Genomic DNA, 16,042 nt, shown 5'->3' with positions numbered 1-16,042 from the left:
GTGATGTCTCTGCTTTTTAATACACTTTCTGGGTTTGTCATAGCTTTTCTTCCAGGGAGAATCTTTTAATTTCATGGCTGCTATCACCATCTGTAGTGATTTTAGAGCCCAGCAAAACAAAGTCTGTCACTGTTTTCCATTTTTCCCCATGTATTTGGCCATGAAGGACGTGATGTGACTGAATGCCATGGTCTTAGTTTTTTTAATGTTGAGCTTTAAGCCACCTTTTTCACTCAGCTCTTTCACTTTCATCAAGAGGCTGTTTAGTTCATTTCCACTTTCTGCCATTAGGGTGTTTGTCATCTGCATATCTGAGGTTGTTGATATTTCTCCCAGCAATCTTGATTCCAACTTGAGCTTCATCCAGACCAACATACTGCCTAATGTACTCTGCGTTTAAGTTAAATAAGCAGGGTGACAATATACAACCTTGATGTATTCCTTTCCCAATTTTGAACCAGTTGTTGTTCCGTGTCTAGTTCAATATCATCAGTGATATTGGCTTATAATTTCTTTTTTGTGTGGTATCTTTTTTCTTTTTTCATATTTTAGTTTTTATAATTTTTGTTGGTTTCTGCCATACAGCAACATGAAACAGCCATAATAATACATGTATCACCACCTTCTTGAGCCTCCCTCCCCTCCCCTGATCCTATCCCTCCAGATTATCATACAGCACCAAACTGGTCTCCCTATAATATATAGCAGCTTTTCACCAGCTATCCATCTTTTACACATGATAGTGTATATATGTTGATGTTTCTTTCTCCATAAGTAAGTCAGAAAGAGAAAAACAAATGTAGTATATTAACACATGCATCTGGAATCTAGAAAGATGGTGTTGTGTGGTATCTTTGATTCTGGTAGCAGGGTGATGCTGGCCTCACAGAGCTAGTTTGGAAGTGCTCCTTCCTCTGCAGTTTTTTTAAAAAAGTTTCAGAAGGATAACTATTAATTCTTCTCTAAATGTTTAATAGATGTTTAATACTCCTGGACTTCTGTGTGTTGGGAGTTTTTTAAGTCACAGATTCAATTTCAGTACTTGTTATTGGTCTGCTCATGTTTTCTATTTCTTCTTGGTTCAGTTTTGCAAGATTGTACCTTTGTAAGAACTTGTTCACTTGTTCTAAGTTGCTAGTTTTATCAGCATATAGTTGCTTGTGGTAGTCTCTTATGGTCCTTTGCATTTCCGTGGTGTTTGTTGTAACTTCTTTTTCATTTTTAATTTTATTCCTTTGGGCCTTCTTCCCCCCGCCCCCCCCACCGTGAGTCTGGCTAAAGGTTCATCAGGTGTTCTTTTTTGTTTTTTTTTTTTTATCTTTTCCAAGAACCAGCTTTTGGTTTCATTGATCTTTTCAGTTATTAGTCTGTAGTTCTAGTTCATTGATTTCTGCTTTGATCTTTATGATTTCTTTCTACTAACTTTGGGTTTTGTTCTTTCTCTAGTTGCTTTAGGTGTAACACTGGGTTGTTTATTTGAGATTTTTCTTTTGTTCTGAGGTAAGTTTTTATTGCTATAAACTTCTCTCTTAGAACTGCTTTTGCTGCATCCCATAGGGTTTGGATTGTCATTTTTTCATTTTCATTTGGCTCTGATATTTTTTGATTTATTCAGGGATCCATTGGTTGTTAACTAGCATATCATTTATCCTCCACATGTCTGTGGTTTTTGTAATTTATTTTCCCCTTGGATTTGGTTTCTAATCTCATAGCATTATGGTTGGAAAAGATGCTTGATACAATTTTCAGTTTTTTTAAACTTAGCAAGATTTGCTTTGTGGCCCAGCATGTGATAAATTCTGGAGAATGTTCCATGTGCACTTGAGAAGAATGTGTATTCTGCTACTTTGGATGGAATGCTGTATAAATATCAACTTAAGTCCATCTGGTCTAATGTTTCTTTTAAGGCCTGGTTTTCCTTACTGATTTTGTTTGGATGTTCTGTCTACTGATATAAGTGGGGTGTTAAAGTCTCCCACTGTTATTGTGTTAGTCTCAATTTCTTCTTTTATGTATGTTAACATTTGCTTTATATTGGGGTACTCTTATTTTGGATGCACATATATTTGTAACTGTTATATCTTCTTGATTTATTCCCTTGGTCATTATGTAGGGTGCATCGCTGTCTCTTGTAACAGTCTTCATTTTAGTCTGTTTTGTCTGATTTGAGTATTGCTACTCCACCTTTCTTTTGGTTTCAATTTGCATGGAATACCTTTTTCTACCCCCTCACTTTCAGTCTGTATGTGTCTAGCTCTGAAGTGGGTCTCCTATAGACAGCATATCTCTGGGTCTTGATTTTTGTATCCATTCAGCCATTCTTTGTCTTTTAGTTGGAGCATTTAATCCATTTACATTCAAGATAATTATCAATATATTCTTATTGCCATTTTGTTAATTGTTTTGGATTTGTTTTTGTAGGTCTTTTTTCTTCCTTTCCTCCTTTGTTGTCTTGTGATTTGATGATGATCTTTAATGTTGTATTTGGGTTACTTTTTCTTTTTTGTGTATATATCTATTACTGATTTTTTTGTTTATGCTTACCATGAGGTTTTGATATAGAAGTCTATATGGATACATTATTAAGTTGCTGATCTCTTAATTTCAAATATATTTTTAAAATTCTGCATTTGTACTCCTTTCCTCTCATGATTACTGGTTTTTATTATCATATTTGTGTGTGGTGATTTCCTACCTTTACTGTATGTTTGCCTTTACTGGTGAGCTTTCCTGTTTCCTAATATTCTTGTTCCTAGTTGTGGCTTTTTCTTTTCTTTGCAGAGAAGTTCCTTTAGCATTTGTAGTAAAGCTGATGCTGAGTTCTCTTAGGTGCTGAATTCTTTTGCTTGTCTGTAAAGGCTTTGATTTCCCGTTGAATCTGAACGAGAGTCTTGCTGGGTAGAGTATTCTTGGTTGTAGGTTTTACCCTTTCATAATTTTTAACATATCATGCCACTACCTTCTGGCCTGCAGAGATTCTCGTAAGAAAATGGCTGCTAGTCTTATGGGAATTTTCTTGTATGTTATTTGTTGCTTTTCCCTTGTTTTTTTTAATATTTTCTCTTTAAATGTTGTCAGTTTGATGATTATGTGTCTGTGCATGTTCCTTCTTGGGTTAATGCTGAACGGGATGCCCTGTGCCTCCTGGATTTGGATGACTATTTCCTTTCCCATGCTGTTATCTCTTCAGATATTCTCTCAAGCCCTTTCTCTCCATCATCTCCTTTTGGGACCTTGATCATGCAGTTCTTGATGCATCTGACATTTTTCCCTGAAGCCTCTTAAACTGTCCTCATTTCTTTTCATTATTTTTCCTTATTCTGTTCCGCAACAGTGATTTCCACCAGTCTGTCTTCCAACTCACTAGAAGACAATTCTTCTCTCTGCTTGTCCTCTGCCTCATTTATTCTGCTGTTGATTCCTTCTGTGTGCTTTTCATTTCAGTTATTATATTTTTCAACTCTGTTTATTCTTTGTATTTTCTCTTTGCTGAGAATTTCTTGCAACTTCTCTCTCTGCATCCATTCTTTTCCAGAGTTCTTGGATCATCTTTACGATCATTACTCTGAACTCTTTCTCAGGTAGATTGCCTATCTCCACTTCACTTAGTGGTTCTGAGGTTTTATCTTGTTCTTTTGTCTGGAATATATTCCTTTGCTGTCTCATTTTGTTTAAATTTCTATTTGTATTTCTTATGTATGTAGTAGCTTAGTAACATTTCTCAACCTTTGGGAAGTGACCCTCTGGGGGCTGTCCTGTGTGTCTAGCAGTATACTCCCTTCTCATCATTAAGGGCCAGGGACCAGCCTGATCTCAGCGTAGTTTCTGACTCATATTTATGGACTAGTTCTGCAGGATCATAGTTTTCTTGCTTCAGGTGTCTGCCCCCTGGTGTGTGAGGCTGGTTAGAGGCTTGTGCAGTCTTTCTGGAAGGAGGGCCTCATGCCTGCCCACTGGTCTGTGGAGCTGGGTCTTGGCCCTCTGGTGGGCAAGGCCATGTCCAGGGGCATGTCTAGAGGTTTCTGTGGGCTCAGTAAGCCTGTCTGCTGATAGTTGGGGCTATATTTCTGGCTTGTTGTTTCATTGGCCTGAGGTGTCCCAGCACTGGAGCCTACATGCTGTTGCGTGGGGCCAGGTCTCGGTGTCAAGGACCCAAGATGTCTGCCTCCAGCCGGAGTTCACAAAGATTGCCACTATGTCCACCACCACCTTAACCCAGTGAGAACTACAACTGCCTCCCACCTGCCACCTCCCTAGGAGACCCTCCAAGACTAGCAGGTAGGTTTAGCCCAGGCTTCTATGGAATCAGTGCTTTTGACCTGGATTCCGGTGTGTGTAAGATCTTATCTTAGTTCTCCAAGAGTTGAATCTCCTTCCCATTGTCCCCTTTGTTTCCCTCAATCTACAGTCAAGCCCTCCTGGCTTGCAAAGCAAAATGCTCTGTGGTCCTCCTCCACCCAGTGCTGGACCTTTAGGCTGGGGAGCCTGGGGTGGGGCTCAGAGCTCTCACTCCTGTGGGAGAACTTTTGTGATATAATTATTCTCCAGTCTTGGGTTGCCCACCTGGCTGGTATGAGGTTTGACTGTATTATAAGTGCACCCCTCCTACCATCTCGTGGTTTCTTCTTTATGTGTTTTGGATATAGAGTATCTTTTTTGGGTAGATTCCAGTCATTTTTATGGATAGTCATTTGCTGTGATTTTGGTGTGCTCATAAGATACGAGTTCAAGGTCCTTTTACTCTGCCAACTTTGTCTTGCAATGGCCTATGTAATTTTAACTGATACATACTGAAGTGCTGCAGAACTGCAAGTTTATTGATTAAAATGGCTCATGTTGAGGAGTCACCGCCCAGAGTGTGGGGGCTGTGACAGTAAAAACTAGTGACTGTCTTTGGCACTTGAAATTGGCTGCTGATGAAGAGTCATATGTATTGCAGTGTCCACAGGATATAAGGTCAGCTAAGCACAAGAAGAGGTGGCAAGAATACACAGAAGAACTGCACCAAAAAGATCTTCACGACCAAGATAATCATGATGGTTTGATCACTTACTCACCTAGAGCCAGACATCCTGGAATGTGAAGTCAAGTGGGCCTTAGAAAACATCTCAATGAACAAAGCTAGTGGAGGTGACGGAATTCCAGTTGAGCTATTTCAGATCCAAAGATGATGGTGTGAAAGTGCTGCACTCAGTATGCCAGCAAATTTGGAAAACTCAGCCACAGGACTGGAAAAGGTCAGTTTTCATTCCAATCCCAAAGAAAGGCAATGCTAAAGAATGCTCAAACTACCACACAATTGCACTCATCTCACACACTAGTAAAGTAATGCTCAAAATTCTCCAAGGCAGGCTTCAGCAATACGTGAACTGTGAACTTCCAGATGTTCAAGCTGGTTTTAGAAAAGGCAGAGGAACCAGAGATCAAATTGCCAGCATCTGCTGGATCATCAAAAAAGCAAGAGAGTTCCAGAAAAACATCTATTTCTGCTTTATTGACTATGCCAAAGCCTTTGACTGTGTGGATCACAATAAACTGTGGAAAATTCTGAAAGAGATGGGAATACCAGACCACCTTACCTGCCTCTTGAGAAACCTGTATGCAGGTCAGGGAGCAACAGTTAGAACTGGACATAGAACAACAGACTGGTTTCAAATAGGCAAAGGAGTACGTCAAGGGTGTATACTGTCACCCTGCTTATCTAACTTCTATGCAGAGTACATCATGAGAAATGCTGGGCTGGAAGAAGCACAAGCTGGAATCAAGATTGCTGGGAGAAATATCAATAACCTCAGCTATGCAGATGACACCACCCTTATGGCAGAAAGTGAAGAGGAACTAAGAAGCCTCTTGATGAAAGTGAAAGAGGAGAGTGAAAAAGTTGGCTTAAAGCTCAACATTCAGAAAACAAATGGCATCTGGCCCTATCACTTCATGGGAAATAGATGGGGAAACAGTGGAAACAGTGTCAGACTTTATTTTGGGGGGCTCCAAAATCACTGCAGATGGTGACTGCAGCCATGAAATTAAAAGACACTTACTCATTGGAAGAAAAGTTATGACCAACCTAGATAGCATATTGAAAAGCAGAGACATTACTTTCCCAACAAAGGTCCGTCTAGTCAAGGCTATGGTTTTTCCAGTGGTCATGTATGGATATGAGAGTTGGTCTGTGAAGAAAGCTGAGCGCCAAAGAATTGATGCTTTTGAACTGTGGTGTTGGAGAAGACTCTTGAGAGGAGAGTCCCTTGGACTGCAAGGAGAGCCAACCAGTCCATTCTAAAGGAGATCAGCCCTGGAATTTCTTTGAAGGGAATGATGCTAAATCTAAAACTCCTGTACTTTGGCCACCTCATGTGAAGAGTTGACTCATTGGAAAAGACCCTGATGTTGGGAGGGATTGGGAGCAGGAGGAGAAGGGGATGACAGAGGAAGAGATGGCTGGATGGCATCACTGACTTGATGGACGTGAGTCTGAGTGAACTCCGGGAGTTGGTGATGGACAGGGAGGCCTGGTGTGCTGTGATTCATGGGGTCGCAAAGAGTCGGACACGACTGAGCAACTGAACTGAAGCACAAGATGCACCTGATGTTCCCACCCCACTTGTTGACTTCTCCCCTTGTTGATCCCTTATGGGCTGTGAAACCTTTCTGCAGGAACCCTCCAATTCTGCTGTCAATCAAGGTGACCTTAGCTGCTATCAGGGTTCATGTCTGACTGAGCTGCACCCTTTGTTCTGTCAGTGCCTTTACAATGTGTCTTCTGCCTGATCTGCCTTTCATTATTGACTTTAGCCTGCTGTGTAGAAGCTGGTATAGTAATCCAGCTTTTATGAATCCATTGCACATTCCCAGTGCAAGACTTAACAGATGGTAAGACCTGGAAGGGACACTGATGATGAGTATGACCCTGTCTTACAGACTAAGAAACCTAAACATGCCCTTACCCAAGCCTCAAAGGCTGGTTTGTTAGCAGCATTAGAGCTAGACTCTAAAGCAGGTGTTTTCTTTTCCTTATGTCTTTTTTGATGACTTTTTCCTTTGGAAAATGTGGAATATAGACAAAAATGAGCTAGTGTAGTGAATCCCTTTGTATCTCCATTACTCAGCATCAACAGTATCAGTGTTTAAACAGTCTTATATGGTCTATACCTCTCTACAGAGTATTTTTGAAGCAGCTTATTTCACCTGTAAATATTTTATTCTCTTAAAGACAAGGACCTTTTTTCAAACAATCTTTTGCTTTTTAATAGTTTTATTTATTTATTTATTTGGCTGTTTTGCGTCTTTGTTGCTGTGTAGGCCTCTCTCTAGTTGCAGTGAGTGGTGACTGCTCTCTCATTGCAGTGCATGGGTTTCTTATTTCGGTGGCTTCTCTTATTACAGAGCATGGGCTCCAGAGCATTTGGACTTCAGTAGTTAGCAGCACATGGGTTTCAGAGCACAGGCTCAGTAGTTGTGCACCGAGCTTTGATGCCCGATGGCATGTGGGACCTTCCTGGACCAGGGATCAAACCCATGTCTCCTGCATTAGCTGGCAGACTCTACCACTGAGCCACCAAGGAAGCTCTAAGCATAATCTTAATATCATTATCGTTTTCAAAAACAGTAATAATTGCTTTCATCAAAACCACTGCCCCTTGATATAGTAAATAGCCCAAATCTTCTAACTATAGTGCTGATTTCCTTAGTAGCTGCATTCTGAGGTGTCATTGTTGGTGACCTGCTTTTACCATTTGATGAATAGAGGGTGAAATACTTTTTGCAGTTTTTGAAGACAAATCTCACTGAGTTTCTTATATATTTCTTTGTGAGAATTCATAGTACAGCCTTGAGTAGAGAGCAGTACTTACATAATAACCTTGGGAACTTTTGATAATACTTATATTCTACCTGGGAGCATTACATTAAGAACCAGAGAGATTTATTTTCAGATATCACCATCCTGTCCTATTACAATATATTTTCAAGTACATAAAATCTAATCATCTTTGAGTTATCTTCTAGGTCCTCATTATCCTACCTGTCAGTCTGAGCTTCTGAACTAACTCATGTTAAAGCACAGGCATGGATGGAAATGCAAACCTGTCTGTCAGTTATCTGTGATTTGAAATGGTCTGTAGTTTAGCTTCTGTTCACTAGAATTGGCTGTGGGTGAATAAAACTGCATTTATGAGACAAGGATTTTTCTTGGTATGGTTATCACATAACTTAATCAGGCTTAAGTAAGTAAGTGTTAGTCACTCAGTCATGCCCAACTCTTTGCAACCCCATGGACTGCAGTCCACCAGGCTCCTCTGTCCATGAGATTTTCTGGGCAAGAATGCTGGAGTGGGTTGCCATTTCCTTCTTCAGGGGTCTTCCCGACCCAGGGATCAAATCCAGGTCTCCTGCCCTGCAGGCAGATTCTTTACTGACTGAGCTACAAGGGAAGCCCTAATCAGGCTTAGACAGTTAGATTTCATCATTGATCTGATTATAATAACAACTGCAATGATCATTTCTGTAATGTCTGAGGGTTTTTAAAATACTTTTTACCTTCTACTTTGGCCCCAATTAGCAAAGGTCTAACTTTATTACTGACTTTATAGATCGCTTCCTGCCATATCCAGTAGTTGTTAGACATCAGACCTGATGGCATTGAATTTAAAGTTCCAAAATGTACTTTCTGACTTTTTCCTCTTTATATCTTGAACTGCCATTTGGGTACTCAGGGTTGACAATGTTGTGGAGCGATGGTTGGTACAGAAAGACCCTACAAGCAACTTGGTGGTGTTTGTAGCTAGATGGCACCTTTCATTGCTGGCCTTAGCAGTCCAACCTTTGAAATGAAGGTAGTGACAACATTACTGAGCATCAGAAATTTCATTCCTGCAGTAATAAGATCTAGATCCCTAACAACTTGATGCTTTCTTCAGACATTAACTGTTACATTGTCATGAGCTGAGCTGTTTATAAAAATAGAAATAGGGATGTCATGGTCCTCCCTCCCCAGCTTCTTTATCTAAACTCTTTTCATGTAAAGCAGGAATGCTATTGTTTATTTGGCTTTTTTTCTTTTAAAACAACTATTTAAAAAACTCACAATTATTGTAAACAAAATAGTTGATTGCGAGTATATCAGATATTTTTTCTTTTTCTTTTTTTAACTGTTTGAGCCAATTTTTTGTAGTCCAAACAAAATTCTGAACCATAATAAACACAGACTTTACTCTTTCCTTGGCCAGTGTGCAAATCTCCAGGGCGTCAAGATGCTGTGTTCTAATGCAGAGGGAGCATCCTTGAAGCTGTGTAATTTTGAAGATCCCTCTGGTCTCAAAGCCAATTTAGAAGGTAAGAGTCTCTCTCTAATTACCTTCTCTAAAGTAAAAACACACCATTATGTAAAAAGTCCAGCAAAATAATTGTTACTGGTAAGATATAACCCTAGGGAGGAACATTTCTTCTGTCTTAGAGGATTTGCAAAGGGCTAAGCCATTGTTTGGTCTCAGTAATGGAAAGCAGCATGCTGAACTCAGGAAACCTGGCCTCCAGTATTTAAGGAAGCTTCAGTTGGGCATCTTAAATGTTCAAACAGAACAGCATTGTTTTTTAAACTTTTTATTTTATATTGGAATATAGCTGATTAACAATGCTGTGAATGTTTCAGGTGGACAGTAAAGGGACTCAGCCATATATAAACATGTATTCATTCTCCCCTAAACTCCCCTCCAATCCAGGCTGACACATAACATTGAGCAGAGTTCCCTATACTATATAGTTGGTCCTTGTTGGTTATCCATTTTAAATATAGCAGTGTGTACCTGTCCATCCCCATCTCCCTAACTATCCCTTCCTCCATCCTTCCCCCAGGGCACCATAACAGAACACCACAGTCTTAATTGTGGACCAAAATGAAGAACTTCAGTTTGCACAAAGCCAGGCAGTTTTTTGTCACTTTTGAATGTAATGTTTTGTTTATGAATTCCTTATTGCTTTGTTCTGTCCATGAAGTTGTCCTTTTGTTTATTTGTATATCTAGAAGACACATATGGAGAAGGCAGTGGCCCCCCACTGTAGTATTCTTGCCTGGAAAATCCCATGGATGGAGGAGCCTAGTGGGCTGCAGTCCATGGGGTCACGAAGAGTCAAACACGACTGAGTGATTTCACTTTCACTTTTCACTTTCATGCATTGGAGAAGGAAATGGCAACCCACTCTAGTGTTCTTGCCTGGAGAATCCCAGGGATGGGGGGCCTGGTGGGCTGCCGTCTAGAGGGTCGCAGAGAGTCAGACATGACCGAATCGACTTAGCAGCAGCAGACACATAACTCATTTCTATCACCATAAATTTTTGGAGGCATATTTAAAAGTGTAAACTCTAGGACCAAATTGAATTCCTCCCTCAAAAATACAGACTAAAACATGAATTCTTAATTCATAGCATAAGCAAACAGATTGTTAACAAAGAACTCCATGTGTATGGGCATTGGTCAAGAGACAGATTTATAATTCAGTCATTTCCAGAGGATGCAGAGGTCGACATTCATCCCTGTTAGGTCATCTTGCATCTTTTGAAGATAAATGACTATAAATATTTTTAAGTTCAACTGCTCCTAAAATATATTCACTTTAGGTGCTAATCTGAAAGGTGTGGATATGGAAGGAAGTCAAATGACAGGAATTAACCTGAGAGTTGCAACCTTAAAGAATGCAAAGTTGAAGAACTGTAACCTCAGAGGGGCAACTCTGGCAGGAACTGATTTGGAGGTGAGTCACTGAGTTTTTGTTCATCCAGAATGACTGAGTAGCTCCTGCAAAATGTATTGAAATAAAACAAGTTAGTTGGCTGTTCAATACTGCCAGGTAACGTGCCAACCAGGCTGATGGAATGCTTTTCTTTCAGTTGCTTGTTTAAACAAACTTGAATTCCAGAGCAGAATCTGCTTACCTAAGTTACAGATGCTAGGTTCAGATTTTATTTTTAACTGGAGTAGAATTTCTTTACAATGTTGTTAGTTTTTGCTGTTACAACATCAGCCATAGGTAGACATACATCCCACCCCGTCCCTCTATTTTCATCACAGAGCACTGAGCCGAGCTCCCCACGCTATACAGAAGCCTCCCACCATCTGTTTTACACAAGCTAGTGTGTATAGGTCAGTGCTACTCTGTTTGTCTCGCTCTCTCCTTCCCTGCCTCGTGTCCGCAAGTCTGTTCTCTGCGTCTCTATTCCTGCCCTGCCAATAGGTTCATCAGTACCATTTTTCTAGATTGCATATTTGAAGATTCATCTGGCATTCAGTCTGAGCTGATTTCTCCTCTTTTCCTTGGATCTCCCTTAGGTAGATACATTTGATATATGCTTTTTTAATCCACTTGAGTGTGGTTTTCTTAAATTTGAATTCCAAACAGAATTAAATGGGGTCAGATTATTTCTTAAACTTGTTGAGAAATTGAAATGTTTGAAATCAGGTTCAGGGAAAGCCTGTTCTAAATTGGCATCATATTCTTTTTTGAATCTCAACCTGAGACTTTAATTCTGTCCAGCCAGTCATCTTTTTCATCAGAATTGTCTGGTATATATCATCTTGAGTTGCAGATTGAGCTGGCAGACTGCATAGCTGTTAATGGGTCTGTATCACTGTCTGATAGCTCTTTCAGCAACAATGGGCATGTCCTGGGGCTGTGCTATTCAGTCCAGCACCTACCAGCCACATCTGGCTATTGAGCCAGAGCAACGGAGGGATGGATTTGTAAATTGTATTTAATTAAAATTCATTTAAATGTAAAATGCTATATGTGACTAAGTACTGTATTGAACAATACAGACCTACACAAGGAAATCTGGCATAGATTGGATTCTAGAGAATAGTATGTTAACATTTAGCTTGTTGATTTTTTTTAAATGTTTTCATCATGCTCTTTTTTCGTTATACTAAGAGTACTGTTTCTGTGTTTTTGTCTGTCCTTCTTTCACTCTATACTTCCTTCCTATGCAGTCTTATTTAGTCCTAAGGTCTAAAATACAGTCCTTTATTCAGTGATCCTATATCATAGCCAGCATCTAGATCTTTCATCTGAATTCACTTTGTTCTCTTGATAGCTCTTAGCAGCATAGTAGCAGGCCCCGTTGAACTTGAAGGCAAAAAGAACCAGCTTGACTGAAGGTATAAACCTATTATAATTACAGTTATTTAACTTTTTAGATATTGTTACTATCACCTAAGATGAGGATCTTTTTCCTTTGTTTCAGTTAGCATGTGACTACACGTGAGTTCTTTATTTAAACAGTAGAAAGCCTCCCTTTATCTGATTGCAAAGAGTCATCAGCAGGATGACTGTTGGGGCAGCTGCTAACCCTCTATCCTATAAAGGTTATGTGCAGTCACCCTTTTCTCTAACCATCATCCCCAAAATCCCTGTCCCATCTGTCACTCTGTGATCTCAAGGGAAATTTGAAAGCAGCTACCAGTTGTGGTGGTTACACTGCTCTATGTAGATCTGCTAAAACTCACTGAATTGTATACATAATTGGGGGGTTAAAAAAGGGCAATTCCTTACTCTAAGAATGTTAATGTTAGGCAGTTACATGATACAATTTAATTATGAAGTAAAATCCCTTTGTCTGTTTAAAAATCTGAGTCTTCCTCACCCCATGCCTTTCATTATTGTTCATGGATTGTGGTAAAACCGTTAAGTCACTCAGTCGTGTCCGACTCTCTTGCGATGCCATAGACTGTAGCCCACCAGGCTCCTCTGTCCATCAGATTCTCCAGGCAAGAATACTGGAGTGAGTTGCCATGCCCTCCTCCAGGGGATCTTCCTAGACCCAGGGATCCAACTCACATCTCCTGCATTTGCAGGCAGGTTCTTTACCACTAGCGCCACCTGGGAAGCCCCAAAGAGATGTATAACTGAATCACTTGGCTGTATACCTGAGACTAACACAACATGGTAAGTCAGCTATGTGTGTCTTAGTCACTAACTCATCTCTGACTTTTGTGACCACATGGACTGTAAGCCCGCCAGGCTTCTCTGTCCATGGGATTTTCCAGGCAAGAATACTGGAGTGGGTTGCCATTTCCTTCTCCAAAATCAACTAGACTCCAATATAAATTTTTAGAAAAAGAATAAAGATTATCTCAGGTCCCAGAAATCAGTTTCTGATGCTCAGACCCTCTGAGTTTCTCTGGCAGTGGAGCTGCTTCCATTCAAGCCCCATATTCCCCGGGAAGCCCATAAAATTGTTTAGATACATTTTACATTCTGGATTTTAAATGCTTAAAATTCAAAAGGGACATGCTTCATCATTGACCTTTGTTTATATATATTTGTGGTGGTCAGCCTGAGTAAGCATCAACTAGAGAGAAAAAATACAGATAGAAGAAAATATGGCTTTCTCCTAAAACTTATGAAAGTTTTCCAGAAATAACTGAGTTTTATTCTATAGGAACCTTTTCCTGATATGCCCCAGGAACCATTTTAAGAAGGAACAAAGAAGCCCTTTAATCTGTTAGTTCCATGAATTCTGTTTGTGTCCTGCAGAATTGTGACCTGTCTGGGTGTGACCTTCAAGAAGCCAACCTGAGGGGTTCCAACGTGAAGGGCGCCATCTTTGAAGAGATGCTGACGCCACTACACATGTCACAGAGCGTCAGATGAGAGGCCTGGAGGGAGGAAGTTGTCGAAGACGACAAAAGTTATCACTCTTCTTTCCCCACCCACTCGGTTACCTAGAAGAAATAACACTGTACGGGAGTTAAAAAAACATTTAGAGGATTATGCTTGTTCTCAGAGGTGCATAAGGGGGAAAAAGTGACTTTCCCCCCCCACATTCTGATTTTTAACAGAGAAGCACTCCTTCAGTAGATTTAGGGAAGCTAGATTAGATTGCTGCCTTTGGAGTGGAGTAGGGGGATTTGCCTGGTGGCCTTGCAACCAGGAATAAATAGTATCTATTATATTTGCTTTTAAATAGGCATGATGTTGAAATACCATCTGGGTTTGAAATGCATTTGAGGATTTTAATTTATGAAAAGCACAACATATGCAATTATATTTATTGACTTTCTAGATGCAGTATGGATATTTAAATTGTTGAACTTTACAATTTCGCAGAAGTTGTTCAGGTTTCTAAATAGCTTTAGTGGGGCCTCTCCTACTTTGAATACTTGTCACACCGTGTGAAGATGGTAAGATCAGACTCCCCAAGGCTCTCTTTTCAGGTTCATTTTAAGAATGTTTTTTTAAAGTACAAAACAGTAGCTAAATTAAAGAAACCCTGTTACTGATTGAGATAGAGTGGCAGGAAAGAGACATCATATATACATCATTGTCAGCTAAATTTGCAGTGGAACTCTCTGGATGGTGAACAATTTACCTACAGCTTTTAACTGAGGTTTTCAACTTGCAAGTTCCACTCCATGCCAGCCCAGGCAATTTTATGTATTTACACTACTCGCTTAATTTCCTCCCTGTATAGTCAAAACAAGCATAGGAAGAGAGTTGAAAACCAAAAACCGAAGGTGCATAATTAACATTCATTGAACTCAAATGCCAGATAAACAAGGCCAGCTTGGAAATAGGTGTGAAATCCAAACCCACTGCCATCAAAGCTATAAAATATGAATGAATATGGCAGATTCATCTTTTAGAAGTCAACAGAACTGTAGCTCTGACCCTGCAGTGGGGAATGAAGAATCTTAAACTGACAGTTTGACTGTAGTTACCAAAAAGCTTAAATAGAAATAAAGAGATTTGGCTGGTTCCAAGATGGACTGCCAATTTAGTCAGCACCTTGGTTCTTATAGTTCTGGTGTGTTGTAGTTTAATACATTTTAGCCTGGCTTCCTCGAGTCACTTGCTCTGCAGGGGCAGGGCCTGAATTTCCTTACCAGTAACTGGTGTGTCCTTATGTCGACCCCAAGAGCAGGGATGTAAGCTGTGTCCAAATGGGTTCTGAATTCTCCAGACTCATCCGTGTGAGGCAAGGAATCATTAAAACCCACTTTGTCTCCTGTGGGAGAATGACATGTCTTCAGTATTTACATAGCTTATTCTTCTATACATATGCAAAGCTTTCCTTAACAGTAAAGGGTACATATGCATAAGTGGGAGGAGATAGACCTTTACAGGCGAAGGAAAGCAACTTCAGAAATGAATTATTTTCTTTGCTTTATTATTTTTACTGAGACAGAGAAGTATTGTATTGAGAGATAATCTATTTTCATAATCAATATGTGCCTATATTATATTTAAATCATTTCACTCTGTACTATATTTTCAATAATTAGAGAATGTGTTGTTCATCCACTTAAAGGTACCTCTGTAGACATAACCTAAACCTGCAGAAGAATCTGAAAGATCCAAACACAGTATGCTTAGAAAATGCAGATTTTGGATCTGATGTGTCCTGCATTAATAAACGATGTGAAATGTTGAAAAGGCGTTTCTTGTCTTGCTTTGAAAATTAGAACTTTCCAGATTTACTTAATTTCTTCAGTATACGTTTAAGACAAGCCTGGAGGGTCTGTGTGAAAAAGAAGAAAGTGCCTTTAAACTTATTTCTTGAAGCATGTTTTATTTTATGATCCTCCTTTTAAAATCCACCATGCTAACAACACAGACATTTCATTAATGCTGAACAAAAAAGGCTGTCTTCCAGTAACTCATTTGTGTTACTCTGTAGCTGATGAACATTTTTACCTGTTAGCTTTGCTGGGTTTGTGAAATACATTGTTCCTAAAGTGTTCTTGCTTGACAACCAGGAGAAAGAAGTTTAAGCAGGAAGAAACATTTCAAAACTCCATTAACCCTTGCAATGAAACATGATTGTACACATAGGTTTAAAACACAGTTGTTTGGGGAGGGGCAGGAAAGTCTAGAAAAGGATTTTAAACTAGATAAGCTAATGATTTACAATGAGAAAACTTGTACTCATGTACCTGTATTATGCTGTAATAGTCTTTTAGCTATAATTTCAAAGCAATGAAATATATATTCATTTTCTTACAAAGTTTACCATCATAAATCAAGACTTGGTATTTTCCCCAACTGTTCA

At 39.6% G+C, this 16,042-nt stretch overlaps 1 protein-coding gene across 2 annotated transcripts in view; it reads left to right on the top strand.

Annotated features, from left to right (window-relative positions):
• The window catches only part of KCTD9 (potassium channel tetramerization domain containing 9), an 83,503-nt gene extending 68,077 nt beyond the window's left edge, over window positions 1-15,426 (top strand). The window contains exons 10-13 of one of the 2 annotated variants that reach the window (XM_040243317.1): window positions 9,228-9,333; window positions 10,616-10,749; window positions 11,253-11,324; window positions 13,528-15,426. In XM_040243317.1, the coding sequence (XP_040099251.1) occupies window positions 9,228-9,333; window positions 10,616-10,749; window positions 11,253-11,294 (282 nt within the window). In that variant the 3' untranslated portion in view covers window positions 11,295-11,324; window positions 13,528-15,426. The remainder of the gene's footprint in view (window positions 1-9,227; window positions 9,334-10,615; window positions 10,750-11,252; window positions 11,325-13,527) is intronic. The other variant, XM_040243316.1, reaches the window with a different exon arrangement.
• Window positions 15,427-16,042: the final 616 nt, after the last annotated feature.

The sequence above is a fragment of the Oryx dammah genome, unplaced genomic scaffold (genome assembly GCF_014754425.2).
Source record: "Oryx dammah isolate SB20612 unplaced genomic scaffold, SCBI_Odam_1.1 HiC_scaffold_1, whole genome shotgun sequence".
In the NCBI taxonomy this organism is placed as follows: domain Eukaryota; kingdom Metazoa; phylum Chordata; class Mammalia; order Artiodactyla; family Bovidae; genus Oryx; species Oryx dammah.
The sequence above is the reverse complement of the archived record's forward strand: the minus strand, read 5'-3'. Positions and strand labels throughout refer to the sequence as shown.